We start from the raw sequence: 16,855 nt of genomic DNA, 5'->3' as shown, positions 1-16,855 counted from the left end.
TAGGGTAGTGTTTATTTTTATGTAAAACAGCAGGAATTTCTTTTAATAAGTTACCATATTACAATGTACTACGTACCACAGATGAAATGGTCTTGTTTGTTGCAGGTACTACTGTGCCAGCATTGTTGAACAGCACCTCCAATCAACTTTACCTGCACTTTCACTCTGATATTAGTGTGGCAGCAGCTGGTTTTCACCTGGAGTACAAAAGTAAGACTGTCTGTTGTTTGACTCTTTTTTTTTTTAACCTAATTACCAAACTTGATCTAGGATGCTACAGACATAAATTGATACCTATGGAATTATATCTTTAAAAAACAATCAAGTTTAAAACCAGTAGAATTCCAGTGTTCACAAAACATTTTTTCATAAAGTAGAAATAAATTAGAAATCTACAAGAAAACTTTCAGAATGTTGTCTCTCAGTATAGTCATATGGTGTTTCAGATTAATAGTTCTGGAAACTGGGCTCACATTTTTAAGCACTGTATTTATACTTAACAAGATTATGGAAAAGCAGATGGATAACCCTAAATGCCTTTTCCCCATTCATATGTGCATATTTTTCTTCATGGCCCCCATCCGGAAAATCCTGTTAATTCATTGGTGTGAAACAGCTGCAGTTGTGGTAAACATTGTAGTGCACCAATGGCTACAAACACTATTATAGTTCTCATGTAAGGTGCATTGGTGATATGGGTAATAGAAGCCAGAATGGACATTGTCAAACACAGCACATCTACCACTTGAGATAGCTGTGTCGCATCTTATATCCTTTGTGGGCAATTTAGTTATGTACCTTTTAAACAGGTTTGATATTTTATAAAATTCCAATGGACAACCGCAGACACTCTTTGTTCATTTCATATATGCATGAATTTTTTTTTATCTTTTTCCTCTTTAAAACCTTAAAATAATTTCTATAAAATGGTGGTAAATTCCATGCATATGTTTGTTTATTATTTGTTTTAATTGGAGGTAATAAACATTGCAAAGAAGACTATTTAAAAAATTAATGTGGAGATGAGAAAATAGTCTGATAAATGGGTTAATAAAGGTCAAATTTGCGAATCATCTTAGGTGTTTGGTTACACTGGTATTCCGTTGTCTTGCAAAAGAAAAATAAGAATTTTCTATGAGATTCAGACTTATAGTACATGCATTTATAAACTAAAAACCTTAATGTTGATATTCATCTTCTTTAATAAGCAGTTGCAAACAAGCAAATACATGGATAAGCTTGAATAAGTAATCTTTAGAATTGAGATAAACAATTATCTAGAACATAAACTTATGCACACAATTTTAAAGGCCAGATTTCCAGCTGATGATAAATATTCTGAACTAGACACAAACCACAGAGCAGACTCACACTCTGGTTCAGTTCTTCTACTTACTACTACCATTTGCATGCAATTTTGTTGCAATTTAGGTGAAAATGACTATTCTAATAATGGTGCAAAATGAGATCAAGGATGTCATTTATAGTAGGATGTGTTTTGAAAATCTGCTACTTTGCAAAATGTATCAAACATCTGTAGATGTTAGGATATGGATTTTATTTTATGTCAAAAGTCAATATAATTGCTAATATACATACTTAATTATAGCTGATGAATGCTCTTATCTGTTATGCTTAAGGTTATTCTGAGCCTTGTGGCTTACTTTTAACACTGTTGACTAATACAAAAGGAATGTATTATTAAAATATTTTGACTTTTATTTTCTTTACACATGTATACATTTTTCATTCCTTGTTATTGGCATCTGGTTCAGTATCATTACAAAAAAAGTGAAATGATAAAAGAGGCTTACATTACACAGTGGAATAGATGGTAAGATAATAAGCTTTTTTTACAGGGCATTATATTATTTGTTGGAGAAATACAAAAACAATATTAACTACTTATGAGTCTTTTTCTATCTTTACATAGCCCAAAGATGGTGTCAAAATTGAATATGTCATTTCTAACTATGTTATATGTTGTTGTTTCCAGATGGGACAAAGAAACAGTTGTATTTTTATGATTGTATTAGTGCATAGTGCTATCTTACTTAGGGTTTCATTTTGAGACCTTCCTGATTGTGAATAAAGGAGGACTTTGTCCTGTTACTGATTTTTCTGGTGAAAGTTGTGCAACAGAATTTGCTCCTTTATATGTCAGCTGATTAGCCTGCACCCTTCTCCCCCATTTTTAATGAAGGAATAAATTAGCTACCATAGTATCTTGTCTTCTTCCTTGTGGATGGGTCCTCTTCATGATGCTTTGTTTTTGGCAGCATGGTTGGGTTAGTATTTCTTCCTGTCTTGGATAAAATTTGCTTTCTTAACTTTAGCACATAGTGATTATTTTGTCTTCCTAGATGTATGATGTAACTATGACATACAATTCATTTTCAAATCTTTTCACTGGCTTCCTTTCTGTATCTCATCAAATTTTAACTTTTTTCTACTTACCTCAAGACCCTACATAAATTTGCCTTTCTATACTCACTTAATTTTGTTTCATCAAATCACACCCCACCTCCTCCCTCAACCAATAATGCTAGTCTCCATGTTTCCTTTTTACATTTCTCACAAGAGTGGAATGCACTCCTATTCCTGATCTTCTGGACCAACGCTATAGAATGATCCAAAAATGTTTTGGGAATGCATACTATTCTCTGTTAAATTCTGTTGGATTTAGAATAATGGTCACTACTATGCCTCCATTCCAACAAAGCACATGTCATGTGCATAGCTTTAAGCACATGAGTAATTCCTGTGACATTAATGGGATTACTTGTGTGCTTAATTGCTTTGCTGGATCAAGGCCAAAAATCTTTAGGGTTTTTATATAATGGTTTCCCTATTGTTTGTCACCATCAATTATCTTAAACCTAGATTACAAGCCTTTTTCAGACAGTGAGTGTGTCTTTCTTCTGTGAAGTGCCTAGCTAACTTTTAGGTATTATAAATGTTATTATGTTTTAGTAACTTTTGCTAGAGTAAGTATGCTGCCACGTAACTTTGATTGATCTGTGAGAGGTCTGTGTTCTGTTCTTAGTAACTATTTTTTACTTTGATTGGATTTTTTTTGCATATATTATGCTAGCAATGTTGTTCCTGCTAAAGAGAAGGTTATTTTATTTATTTCCATATATCTGTACCCTTGAACCCTTTTCTGATCTTAGAGGTCAGCTGTGAAACATTTGGGGAGATTTATTATTTATTGTTTACTGGGTTACATAAAATGTAGAAAACAAATTCTGCAACATTTACAATATAAAAGTGCAAAAATAAGTTAGGATTTTCAGACACTCCTATAGACACTTATAAACAAACACTGCTTTCATTTTTAAAGACATCAGTTATGTTATTTTCCCCCCTCAATAAAACCTTTATGATGGTTTTAATTATGTTGGCTTTGTGCTAGTTTATGTATGGTACATGATGGAATGCAACAGCCAGTTTGTATATGGCGAATGATAGAATGCAACAGCTGAGAAGTAGCCATTATGGTGTATTGTATCAATCATCCATATACTAAATCATTTCTAAATTTCCATTGAGTCCAAAAAGTCTTTCCAGTGCATTTAAATTCTAGATCTATTAAAAGTTATCTGGTGCTTTAATAATATATTCCAGAGGTGGCCAACCTGAGCCTGAGAAGGAGCCAGAATTTACCAATGTACATTGCCAAAGAGCCAAAGTAATACATCAGCAGCCCCCTGTCAGCTCTCCGCCCCCCACTCCCAGTGCCTCTCACCCACGGGCAGCCCTGCCAATCAGTGCCTCCCACTCCCTCCCTACATCTCCTGATTATCTGTTTTGTGGCATGCAGGAGGCTCTGACGGGGAGGGGAGAGGAGCAAGGTCATGGCAGACTCAGGGGAGGGGACAGGAAGGGGTGGATTGGGGGCAGGGCCTGTGGCAGAGCCAGGGGTTGAGCAGTGAGTACTCCCCAGCACATTGGAAAGTTGGCGCCTGTAGCTCCAGCCCTGGAGTCGGTGCCTATACAAGGAGCTGCATATTAACTTCTGAAGAGCCGCTTATGGCTCCAGAGCCACAGGTTGACCACCCTGATATGTAGTTTAAGAAGCCATAAGCCAGAGGTTCAAAATGTTCTCAGAAAGCAGAGGTGTGGCATAATAAGAGCCTATTCTCAACACTATTATATATTATTATGTAGTTAGAGTTAAATTAAGGCAAACATGGGAAGTGAGAGATTCAGACATGCAAATATGGTAAAGCAAAGACTACAACTTTATTAACTTTTAACCAAAGAACCCAGGCAGCTCCCTGAACAAATACCCCACTGATATTGAGCCAGGCTGGTTCCTATATTAGCAACAAGTAGCACAACCAAATACCTAAGGAGAGGCAACCTCCCCCTGCATAAGCATAATAATAGGATTAGGCCCAAGCTGCTTAAATACCCCCCTCAACCTATTCCTCATGCAAGGTCTAAGTGTCCAGACTTTGGGTACCCCATTCCATGTGAGAAATTGCTGCCATCCTGTGAACAGCAAGGCCCAGGCCCAATGCATTCCAACCTCTGCATAGGTAAATGTAAATATGGCAGTCCACGGTGGACACTTGTCACTGGGGGCACCAACTATTAACAAGGACATCAGCTTCCCTTTGGTTAGCTAGGAATAAGTTAATTCAGCCTAAAAAATCAGTGAGAAATATATCACCCACAGTTTAACTACGTAGTCTTAAGAATGCACTGACAAGAAACAGCATGAGGATTATTTTGTTTGTGTTTTAATATGAAGTGTGAGTGAGGGTAATATTGAGGGAAAGCTTGAGAAAGGAGGTTGATTCTTTTTTTCATTTACCTCTGAATATGGCAATGTTAGTAGTGATTTCTTTGCATCTGTCTTTGTCTTAGTTTTTGTATAGCCTCCTCTGCAACTGACGGTTTCATTGTACTATTGGGGTAGCTGTCATGGGAGGTTGTGTTTACAGAGAGACCATCTCTCAAATAGAACTAATTCTATCCACCATTGTAAATAACAAGTCATTCCCTTGAATTCAGTGGAGATACCCCAGTGTAAATGAGAGAAAAATCAGAGTGTGAGTCTAGGGTATTACTAAGTGATATAATCTATGCAGGTCTCCTTCACTGCTTTGCTTAGATCGACACCTTAATGAATGACGCCTTTTGGGGTTATGTGCCTCCAAGATACAATAGACACAGGATGTACTCAAGCTGTGCACTTTTAACAATAATGTAGCCTAAAAGCTTATAAAGTGCAAATTTACTTTTAAAAATGACTCTGTGAACATGGCATTGTGAGGTTCAGTTTTATAGTCTGCCAGTGACTCCAGATCAGTTGTGCTCAATTACAAGTGAAAAATGTTTTGGTGGTGGTGGGGAATTGTATGTTTTTGTTTGTTCCTCTAATCACCAATGCTACAAAACTCTGTGATCTGAAAGTCAAGCTGTGCTCGGTCTGACTGATACATAGTCACCAATAACTGATACAACTGAGGTGTATTATAGCAGTAATGAGAGGCTGAAATCCTGGCTTCATTGAAATCACAATGGCATAACTCCTATTGACTTTAGTGGCGTTAGAATTTAACCTTTGTTATTTTTTCAGATGTACACCACAGTACAACTCAAGGTAGGGATTCAGCAACTGGAGCTTAGTTAACTATTCTGTTGACATACAGTCATAAAGAATAATTTTCTTTCTCCTAAGGCTGTATTGTCTCTGCAGAAGCAGCAGGAGTATAGAAAGCAGGTGTGACTGTGAATACAGAAAGCAAGCAGGTCTGCACAATAAGAAATTGCCATTTTTACATAGAACAGTTCTTTTTTCTAACCTTAAGCATTCTTTATTATAACATTTATTATACAGCCATATAGAAAGCACAAAAGAAGTAAAACTTACACATAGGTTATCTTCCCAGCTTAATAAGAGGAACATTTCTACCCTTATTTGAAGGAGCCACCCAAAAAGGAAGCAGAGCCAAACACACTTTGTTGGTGCTATAAACAGTAAGGGGATGCACATATGGGCTAGTGCTTGCTGCCGACTGCTCAGGCATTTGGCCATTCAGCTACCTGAGGTTTGTACGATTCTTCTCACCACCTTCCCTCCAGTAACATCCTCCCCCTCCTGATATCCCCAGCTTGGTAGTACCCACTTTGAAATAAAGGAGTCCAGTGTTTTGAACAGGGACCTTTAGCTCCATTCTTCCTGAACTGTCAGAAACTGCTTTGCAGCAATCTCCCCTACTATTTCTTCCCAGTTTTCCTCTGATAGGAAAAAGAAGCCATGGATTTTGAGCTGTGCAGTTTCACTGATCTGGTCAGGCTCCCACTGCTGGCAGCTCTCCAGATTGCTGTGAGGGGATCCAGACACTGAACCCCCATTTGTGTTTTAAGGTTCCTTGGGTCTCAGAAGGGTGCAGCCCTGTTTCCTCCCTTGGCCTGTTGGGCACATTTCATAGGCATTGACTCTCAGTCTATCTCTTTATGGAAAGGGAATCACACAGCCCAGCTGTCTTAGGCCCCTAGTGTTTCCTTAGCAAAGAGTGAAGCTGAATGTAAGTTAAGTCGACCACGTGGAACTTTATTAAACTTTGTGCTCTGCTTTGTCCATGTGGGTAAGTTGCTTCCCTCTTTCCCTGTTCCTCGATGACCCACTAATAACAGGGCTCTAAGGGACATGGGCCCTCTAATCCCAGTCCCACTGATGATAACCCCAGCACCAGCAGTAACTTCCAAGATACCCCCATAGCTTAAACACACAACTCCAGCTAAAGGGGGGAGCATTCTGGTTTACCTCTTGCAGGGGCTATGTGGTAGGTGTAGCATATAACAAACACAGACTTTGCACAGGACTTGAATGCAGCATTGCTTTGTAATAGCACAAGAAATACACAGATCTATTTAGAAAAAATACTAACTTCATTTCCCTGCCTCAGTTTCCTCACCACCCCAGAGAATTCTTTGGACTGGGGTCAGAGTTCTTTGGGCCATGCAAAGTTCTTCTGTTCCAGCGGATGGCTTGTATTCTGAAACGTGGAGCTTTCTTTTCTCAGCTCACCTTCTGTGGCCTTTGCCATCTGTCCCTTTCCCCTGTGTAGCCCTGTGAGTCCTTTTATAACCTGCTGCTTTGTCCTGTCTTTGTCCTGCTTTTGTGAATTTTCCATTCTCCCAAAACCAACCTGCTGCAGGGGGAAGAGGGAATTAGTTTCCCTTAAGATGCAGTTAGTCTTTTGTTGTTGTTGTTGTTCCCAGGTAAGACTTATTTAGGTGCTGATAGTGCTTAACCATTGAATATTATCCCTGATTTGGCAGACGTGCTTTCAGGCTTGTTAGCCATGGTGGTTATACCGATCAAGGGTATGTGTGTGCTTTGAGCTGGAGGTATAAATTCAAAATCAAAGAGACATACCTATGTTACCTCTGATGAGCTAGCACACTAAAAATGGAGGGTAGTCACTGTGGCGTGAACAGCAGAAGGGGATAGCCTCCTTCAGTGTGTACCTCAGTCTTTGAAGGGTATGTAGTTTAGGCAAATAGCACCTCCCATCACTTCTGGCCACTGCAGTTATACTCAACTTTTGGTGTACTTGCTCAATCAGAGCTAGTGCGAGTATGTCTTCTCGAGCTGGAATTTATAACTGCATCTCAAAGTGCAGACATATACTTAGAGACATGACATGATACAGCAATTTCATAATGTCAACTTCTTAGTAACTTCATAATATCAACCAGAATTCATGAATTGCTCAGACAGATCCCCCAAATTATCATCGGCAAATAAAGAGCTTACTTCCTACAAGATTAACCCTCTGCCTCCTTCATTCAGCAGTCCCCCTGCTGAGCCTGGGTACTTTTTCTATCTAATGTAAACACTGGCATCAGGACCAAAGGAGCTACATTCAGTAGCATCTGGAAGAGAAAATGCTTTGAATAGCAAGAGATTATTCCCTGGTAGGTTCATGAGACATCCCTTTCCTTCCCCCTCTGATCAGAAAGGAGAGATAGATAGGAGGGTTTAGATGAAGCAGAGAAGAAGGGATAAAATTACTGGGAAAATTGCCCATGGATAGTGACCACAGGCCAGATCCTTACCTTGTGTAAATCATTGTAGGTTCATTGAAGTCAACAGAGTTATACCAGTTGAGAAGCTGGCCCTTAGTCTCAAAAGGTTTTAAAAGTATATTTAAAAAGTGTCAAACACAGCACTTTCAATAGTGTAGATAGGAATTATGGTAGACATTTAGCATTGTTTTTAGCTAAGGTAGGAGGTTCTTGTGGTATAAACACACACAAATATTCATATATATTTAGATAAACCTTTTGGGACTGCAAATTTGGTATAAATATGTACTGTTTGATTTCTGATCAGTTGAATATGCTCTTTGTTTTATTTTTTCCATCTGATCATTTTATTTTTTCTGCAATATGTTCTCAGTGATGGAAAACTGAGAATGATTTCCTTGCAGCTCCTTTTTGTTTAGTTTGTAACTGTTCTGATCTAGTATTTGATTAATTTTTCATTAATTTAAATGTGCTCTTACAGAGCTTATATTTCCTCATGGCAAATGAATAGATATGTTTATGTAGTTGTTTTCTTGTGCAACAGTAGCTGCCGATCAAAACTATCAATAAAATTAGTGCACTTACCCTGATTCATCGCTGAATTTTAAAGACATCTACATGGTATTGTTTTAATTTTATTTTTAAGACAATAAACCGTGATACTCAGCCTCATGACTGAATAAATCCCTTATGATATGAAGCCTTAAGCATCCATTCCCCTGATGCACATACACAACTCCCATAAACATAATTGGGAATTACTTGTATGCATCAAGAGGGGAATGGATCCTTTAGTTTGGCCATAAGTTTAAAATTTTTGGGAAGGAAAAAATAATCAATCTCTGTAATTATAAAACTTTATTCCATTTCCTAAATTCAAACCATTTGAAACTACATTTTCATATTATTTATTTTTATTACATAATTTAATATATTTCTTTTGTTTTTTTATTTGTGTACTTACCTGTTTTCAAATAAATTTAGGGCCAGACCTTTCTCCTAGGCATGAACCATTTAAAGAAAGGTCCAACCAAGCAAACAAATAAACCTCATATTTTAAAACTTCAGTGGGAAAGGCACCAGGGAATACTGGATACTAGAAGTGGAACACCATGAGGAGTATGTATCCGTGGCCCTCTGAGTAACCAAATCATGCCTTCTCACACTCATCACACAAAGGACCTGCCATTGTGTGATGAGTGTCAGATGGGCTCAATTTCCAATTCCATGCCTTCTCTCCGCCCCCATGACTTATATCATGCGTGTTTTTTCTGAATCTATGCTCTGAAATTTACTAAGCATTTCTGTACCAAAATGGTAGCCTTTGCCATAGTTCCCTGACAAATATGTTTTAAAATTCAACTGGCATAACATGCTGACAAGTTAATACACAGCAAAATAAAAGAGGTCTTACAGCATTAATTTGTTCTTTAGGGTTAAGATGGTAATTTATATTTCTTACAAAGCCTACATTAAACTTTATTTAATTCTATAGAGAGTTGCTTACGTTGAGATATTTATAGGCAGTGACATTGAATCATTTTATTTTGGTCACAAGACAACTGTAAATATTGAAGAAATCCACTGTGTGGCATTGTTTCTTTTTATTTCAAAAGTACTGTAGGTGTGAACGTGGCTTCAGAAAGTTAGTACGAGGAGTAAAACAGTAAAAATATATAACAGTTAATCCAAAAAGACAGATATTAGACATTTAAACTATTATTTCATATGCGTGTTTGTTTTCCCCAAACTCTGGTAAAATAAATAGCATAATTATTTCTTACAACAGCCAGAAACCCCAATCAACCATTTTTGTGTTATATTTCTAATATGTATTAGAACAGTGAAAAAATAAAAATTATTGCAATTTGGATGGATTATCCTGATGTATAATTAACAAATACAACATATAAACGAAATAGCATGATTTAATAATTTATCTCTTTAATTTTAATGCCCAAAATTGTAATTAAAATAAAGCTTTTCATTTTAGAATTACAATTTTTCAGATGTCACTTGTAAATACAATAATAATATACATATTTTCTTAAATACACAAACAAATATGCAACGAGTAAATTCCTGAAATCATTAATCTGTTTTTCTCATGTAATACTCCCTTTGAGCTAATCATTAAAGTCAGTTGGAATTTTGGGTTAGTAAGTAGTAAATAAATATTAAGAAAAGACATATATATTTGGGCCACGTATGTCTGTAAATAAAGTATATGTGATAGCTTGAAACTGTAAGTATCATATTTTAATACAATCTCATAAAATGTGCATTTTGTACAATACCAACTTTAAAAACATATTTTACCCTATTTTCCCTGAAATGTTGGAGACGGCAATGAAGGCATGTTTTCTGGATTTTCTGAGCCTATGTGTTACAGCGAAGCCAAGATCATATGAAATGCTTGATGATTGAGAACTTAAGCTGAATTTTAATTATCTTAGGCTGTTTCGAACCTTGTGTATAATAGGTTTTAAAGTGCCAAATGTTGTCCATAACTGAAATAACTTCTTCATTGAAAAGAGGAGTAGAGACAGGTGAATATGTTTAGTAAACCTTATTTCACAAAGATCTCAGATAAATTCTGCAAAAGTAAAGCAGTCACCCCTGCTAAGAACAAGGGACTCTTTTATTCTAAAGAATGTGCCATTTTTTGAATTGGGTATATTGATCATGTCAAGGTTGAAGTCTTTAATGTTTTATTCCTTCAAGTCACTCCCCTACTAAAACAGTTGTGAAGCACAAAACTGCCACCTGTAATTAAACAGGCCCTGATCCTGCAAAGGGATCCACTCAGGCCGAATGTTATAGCCACACAGAATCCTACTGATTTTAATCAGAGACAGACTCCCCAGTGGAATAAGGGTCTACTTAGGCAGATTTTTTTTGTTTGTATTTTCCCCAAGATTAGACATATAATTATAAATTTGTGGCATGTTTGTCTCATGCCACACCTGGCACCAAGATGGTTTTTATCAGGCAGTAAGTGAGAGAAGGTCTTTGAGAGGGTTATCAGTGATGACATTGATTTGTTCTCTATCATACTGCAAAGAAGTAGCTGAGCTGTGAAGAGCACGCACAAAGCAAATCCCAAGCTTTTTGATTGCTTGGACTTGACATTTAACATATTTTCCCTTTACTACTGACTGCACAGACAGTCCAGTTGAATGTGTTTCAGAGCCTTTGGATCCTTTTGGGTTTTAGTCATTTTGTTTCCAGATATTAAGACTTAAATTTGCTGTCTTTTCGCTTGTTCTGTGATTTTTTGAAATTAACATCCAATGTGAATTGCTCTAGAGTTTAGGTCATGAGTCTTTGCAGATGTGAATATAGTGAATGATAATATTATTTTTGATCATTTGTAGTTTATAAGTAAATAAAAAAGTAATTTTCCCATGTACAAAAAATTGTCAATGGACTCATTCTATACTCCTGAAAAAATAATGGCATAGAAATATTGAATGGACTTTTAAGAGTTCTTTTTCTTGGCTGTAATCTTAATTATAGAGCTACTAAGAAGGCTCTATAATCTAATGGTTAAAGTGGGGAACTGGGAGTTATTCCTGACCCTGCCAAAGACTTGATGTTTGCCTTGGGGAAAGCCATTTTGCTTCTCGGTGCCTCTGTCTCCCTGTATGTCAAATGGAGTCAATAATTGATTATCTCTGGATAGTACTTTGAGTTGCCATAATGGAAGATGTCATATAACTTCTATATGTTATATTAGAGGTGCAAAAGAGTAGTAGTAATAATATTAAGTATGTGACTATTAAAAATAAATGTTAGATTTCTTTATTAGAATCTAATAAAATTACATAGCACACTGCTTGACATAGTAATTTGTGCATACATTTACTTTGAACTTTTTTCCCCAGTGTAGTTCCATTAAAACCTGTGTATTGTTTACATAATGGTAAAGAAAGCCATGATGTCACAAGAACAATATTATCACTACCAGACAGTAGCTGTTTTACAAATATTTTTATGATTATATATAAATTATAAAAAGAAGTTCTGTTATGTATTCTGATAAAAGACAGGAAATTCAGAAATAACATTTCATCCTCTCCAGATTTGCTTGGGTATTATTGAGGAGTCAAATCAATGAATGTTGCTATATTCTGTATGTGGCAACACTTACTGGGGCAAGATGTTCCCCTCCACTTAATAGTGTAGAGGGGAAACAATGCCTAAGGATGAAGGATACCTGGAGGAGAGCATAGCCGTGATATATACATGGATGCCACCCCTCTTCTGTTCCTAAAGAAGACTGTTCAGGCAACAGTGTTAAGTTATAGCTAGAGCCAGGGGGCAGGAGGGAGGGAGAGGGAATCAGTAAATAGTAAATTTGCCAAAAGATGCATGGGTCACCAAAACTATTTGTGAATTCAGATTGAATTCGGGAAATAGTTTTGGTGGAAAATATCCTGATGATCAAAATTATGGAAATCTCATAACAATTGGTTTTGATAATGCCATTTTTTGGGGAAATTTTAGAAATGTCAGTTAAAATCTGGTAGCATGAGATCTTCTAGTGACTGTCTCTTAGATTGAAGTCTCCCTTGATAATGCACCTTTTTTCCCCCTTCCCATTATAGATAGGTGCCTAAGTAGCCTGTCATTCTGTTCTCTTGTGTGATTTGGTGGTCTGAAGCAGACACCAACTAGTACCACATCTTGTGCTTTGTCGATTACAACATTAATCCTTCCTTTAGGAACAGAGGAGGGGTGGCATCCATGTATGTATCATAGCTATGCTCTTCTCCATCTTCATGATCATTTGATTCCAAGTTGTCAGTTATTCAGAAACAGATAATGTAGTTTTTCACAGAGTGTCTCTTCCCACCTCATTTTGCCTACTCAGTCCTTCCTAAATAGTCCATAACCATTGATTTTAGAATTCCAGTCATATGACTCTTCCCACTAAATTTCAGTAATACCAACTAAGCTGAATTCATGCTCAGAAAGGAACACTTCCAATTTCTCTTTTCTGTTTCCCTAGCACTGGTGTATAGGCAATTAAAGATTTTTTCTCTTCACAGCTGTGATGGTTTTGGGTTCACCCAAACCAGTAAGGGGGTTGATTGCCATCTGCCTTGCAACTCTGGGTGTCTTGTGGCTGTGTGGCATTTGTACAGAGCTCTGACTCCAGCAGCCCACAAGTCTCACCCTGGCTTTCCCCAACCTGATTATTCCTTGCAGACTGACCATAGTATGTTTCCAGCCCCAGATTCACCCCAAAATTGTTCTTCTGCAGGGACCAGTCATTCACACTGAACCTCACAGAGAAAGTGTTAAGTTGGCGACCTGTATAGAGACAGTAAAACACTCCAACCTGCCAGCTTTCTAAAAGCACACACATTACTGAACTTGCACATCACTGATGATTTATAATGAAAGCAAAACAAGTTTATTAACAAAAGAATATGGATTAAGTTATACCCAAGTAAAAGGGATAAAAGTAGAAATGGTTACAAGCAAATAAAGTGAAAACACGCATCTAAAAGACTAAAATTTGCTCTAACAAGATAGAATCTTTTTTCAAGTTGGTTTCTCTCACCCACAGTCTCCTATCCAGCTTTTATGTCAGGATCCAACACAGAGATCAAATCACTTGGTTCAGTTGCTTCCTCAAGTGAAGTCTCTTTCTGTTCCTTATATCCCTAAAGGATTGTCTTTGTCTTACAAGTCCGGAAGGCCTCCTGAGCCTCTTTGGAGTGAAGGAGCCATGTTCATTCTCTGTGTCTCAAGATCGGGATCAAGATAGCCCCCATTGGTTTAGCTCGGTGATGTGGTTTACTGCTAATATATAAATTGAGGTAAAGCCACATTCCTTTGTCTAGGATAGCTCTTTACCTGGGCGAGGCTGTCTGGTCTTAAACAAGTTCTAGTAATATCACAGAGAGGGATTTCATAACTTCACATATAATGTTAAACCATGCATTTTACAATGATATTAATAACCAGCATATCGTTAGCTTTCATATGATGCCTTTTAAAATACATTTGGATAAATACCATGGGGTGTAGTAAGTTGGCTGTGGCCGATGAGAGAGAGTCTACCCTATGCCAATGGGCTGTTAGGGTCACAACATCCTTTGGTGTATGATATAACTTCTGATGGAATAAATGGGCCCAGAAAGTCAAATGTACTAATGTTACCCTTAATGCAATACAAAATAGTTAAACATGTTTCATTGTTTTAAATACATAGACATTGGCCTGCCTTGTCCCATGGCAACAACCTCCATTATTTTTATTAACATTTTTAAAATTAAAGATACGAAAAAGAAGGAAAAACAATTTAAACAATTGAAATATACAGTAGCAAGTAAGGCTCTCATTTAAAAAAAATAACCCTTGTTCGCTTTCTGCAAGGAAAAACACTTTTTGAATCATAGATTCATAGGACTGGAAGGGACCTTGAGAGGTCATATAATCCAGTTCCCTGAACTCATGGCAGGACTAAGTATTATCTAGACCATTCCTGACAAGTGTTTGTCTAACTTGCTCTAAAAAATCTCCAATGATGGAGATTCCACAACCTCCCTAGGCAATTTATTCCATTGCTTAACCACCCTGACAGGAAGTTTTTCCTAATGTCCAACCTATACCTCCCTTGCTGCAATTTAAGCCCATTGCTTCTTGTCCTATTCTCAGAGGTTAACAACAACTATTCTTCTCCTTCCTCCTTGTAACAACTTTTATGTACTAGAAAACATCACATCCCCCCTCAGTCTTCTCTTTTTCCAGACTGAACAAACCCTCATAGGTCATGTTTTCTAGACCTTTAATCATTTTTGTCACACTTCTCTGGACTCTCTCCAGTTTGTCCACATCCTTCCTGAAATATCACGCCTAGAACTGGACACAATACTCTAGCTGAGGCCTAATCAGTGAAGAGTAGAGCGGAAGAATTATGTCTTGTATCTTGCTTACAAAATTCCTTCTAATATATCTCCAGAATTTTAGAGAAGTAAGGTGGGGGAAGACAAAGGAGGGAGTGCCACACAGAAGATGGTGATGGTGGCAGCCATGATGATAACATTCTCTCCTTTAAGCCAACTCTTCCTCCAGCCATTTTAATCTCCCCCCGAAGTCTCTTTCTTGAGGACCCCGAAAAGAGGTTATAGGCAGTATAGTACTTTGTCCACTAGTTAGGTCTAATTACTGACACACCACGAATTTTGCTTGGTTAATTTCCAATTCCATTTTCCTTTGTTTACCAGTCTTGATTTCAACACAATCCTTGAGTGGTATCAATAAAATTTTTGTCCTGGACTAATTAAGTTTTTCTGTCTCCTTTTCATATCCATTCTGTCATTTATTGTTAAAGGTGGTAACATTTTATGAATCGTTACCCACTTTCCAGCAATTGAGCGCACAAGTGCGGTAGGACTGCTATATCCCAATTACGACAGTAGGTGTCTTGATTAATTTTGTTCTCCACATCTTGATTTTGCATTCCCCTTTTTACTCTCCCCTTTTCTTCTTAGTGTAATGCCCTCTTGACTAGTTTACCCAGCCTGTCCCATAGAGGATTGGTTTCTCTTCTGTTGAGATGGAGACCATCCAAACTGTGCACCTCCTATCCCCATGAAGTGGGCCAATGTTACACAAAACCAAAACCGTCTCCCTTACATTCCTTACCAAGCCAGTCGTTTATGTCCACAATCTTCTGCCTTCTGTTTTCCTTTGCTTGCAAGAAAGGAAGGATCTCTGAGAAGATCACTTGGACATTCTGCTCCTTCTGAATTCCCTGAAGTCATCTATTAACTGTCAGTTATCCTGTGAAGCAGCATTATTAGTGTCAATATCTATCATGAACAGTGGATCCTTGCTTATCAACTTCAGAATCCTGTCCAATCTTAGTCACTTAACTTCTGTCTTGGCTCTGGGAAGACAGCAGACTGTCCTACTGCCTGCTTTCTCTTGAAGAGCATTATTTCCATTTTCCAAGGATAGTCCATCTTCCTTGGATAATTGGAGATCTCTTTGTTGGCATGTTGGATTTTCTTATGAGTTTGAGTGAGCAGCCATCTAGAGGTGCATACCATACACCTCCCCAGTCCATTCAACAAGAGAGATCTTCAGAAATCTTTTTTTTTCAGTTGCCATGTCCAGGACCTGTTAAATATTGGACACCTTTAGCAGTGTGGAATTTCTTCTGATTCTTTTGCATCTGCTAGTTACAGTCAACACATACTCATCTGCCTCCAGCCTGGTAGAATTCTGCCTTGTCCTTTTGTCTCCGGTGACTGCAAACTATCAAACCACCTCTAATTTCCCCTCCCTTTCTCTGATTCCTCAGTGTCCAGTTCCTTCTTCCATGAACCTGGGTGCATCCTGAATCTGGTTGTATTAGACCTGCTCAGCTTCTGAGGCTTCACAGTGTCTGTACTTGTTTTTCCAATCCAAGAATCTTTTCTTCCAGCACAACCACTGACTTGCTCTTCATGTATAGGAAGTCCCTTCTGGCATGTGGTAGGAAAGAAAACATAACACATTTGTTGCAGGTCACAACCACTGATTCATCACTGGCCATCATAGTATTGAATGTAGAACTGCATCTAGAAAGTGATCCCCCCCTGTTTGCCTCTCCTGTTCACTTGGTCAGGAGTTTGCCTGGCAACTAGCTTATAATAAGCCTTCCTTCTCAGCTCCACCGCTTTGCTAACAGGGAAGGCTTAACTACTCAGACTTCAAACACTGAGGCTGATCAAAACCCCAAGGGTCCTAACCACCCCCTCCCTTGAGACACAGACAAATTGGTCTGTCTCACCTGGCCTGTTCA

General features: G+C 37.7%; 1 protein-coding gene across 1 annotated transcript in view; it reads left to right on the top strand.

The window, feature by feature from the left end:
- Nucleotides 1-16,855, top strand: part of CSMD1 (CUB and Sushi multiple domains 1) — a 1,651,174-nt gene that overhangs the window by 1,388,475 nt on the left and 245,844 nt on the right. The window contains exon 38 of the mRNA XM_045010124.1: nucleotides 106-210. Coding sequence (XP_044866059.1) covers nucleotides 106-210 — 105 coding nt within the window. The remainder of the gene's footprint in view (nucleotides 1-105; nucleotides 211-16,855) is intronic.

The sequence above is a fragment of the Mauremys mutica genome, chromosome 3, assembly GCF_020497125.1.
Source record: "Mauremys mutica isolate MM-2020 ecotype Southern chromosome 3, ASM2049712v1, whole genome shotgun sequence".
In the NCBI taxonomy this organism is placed as follows: Eukaryota; Metazoa; Chordata; order Testudines; family Geoemydidae; genus Mauremys; species Mauremys mutica.
Note: the sequence above shows the minus strand (reverse complement) of the source record. Positions and strands in the feature narration are given on the sequence as shown.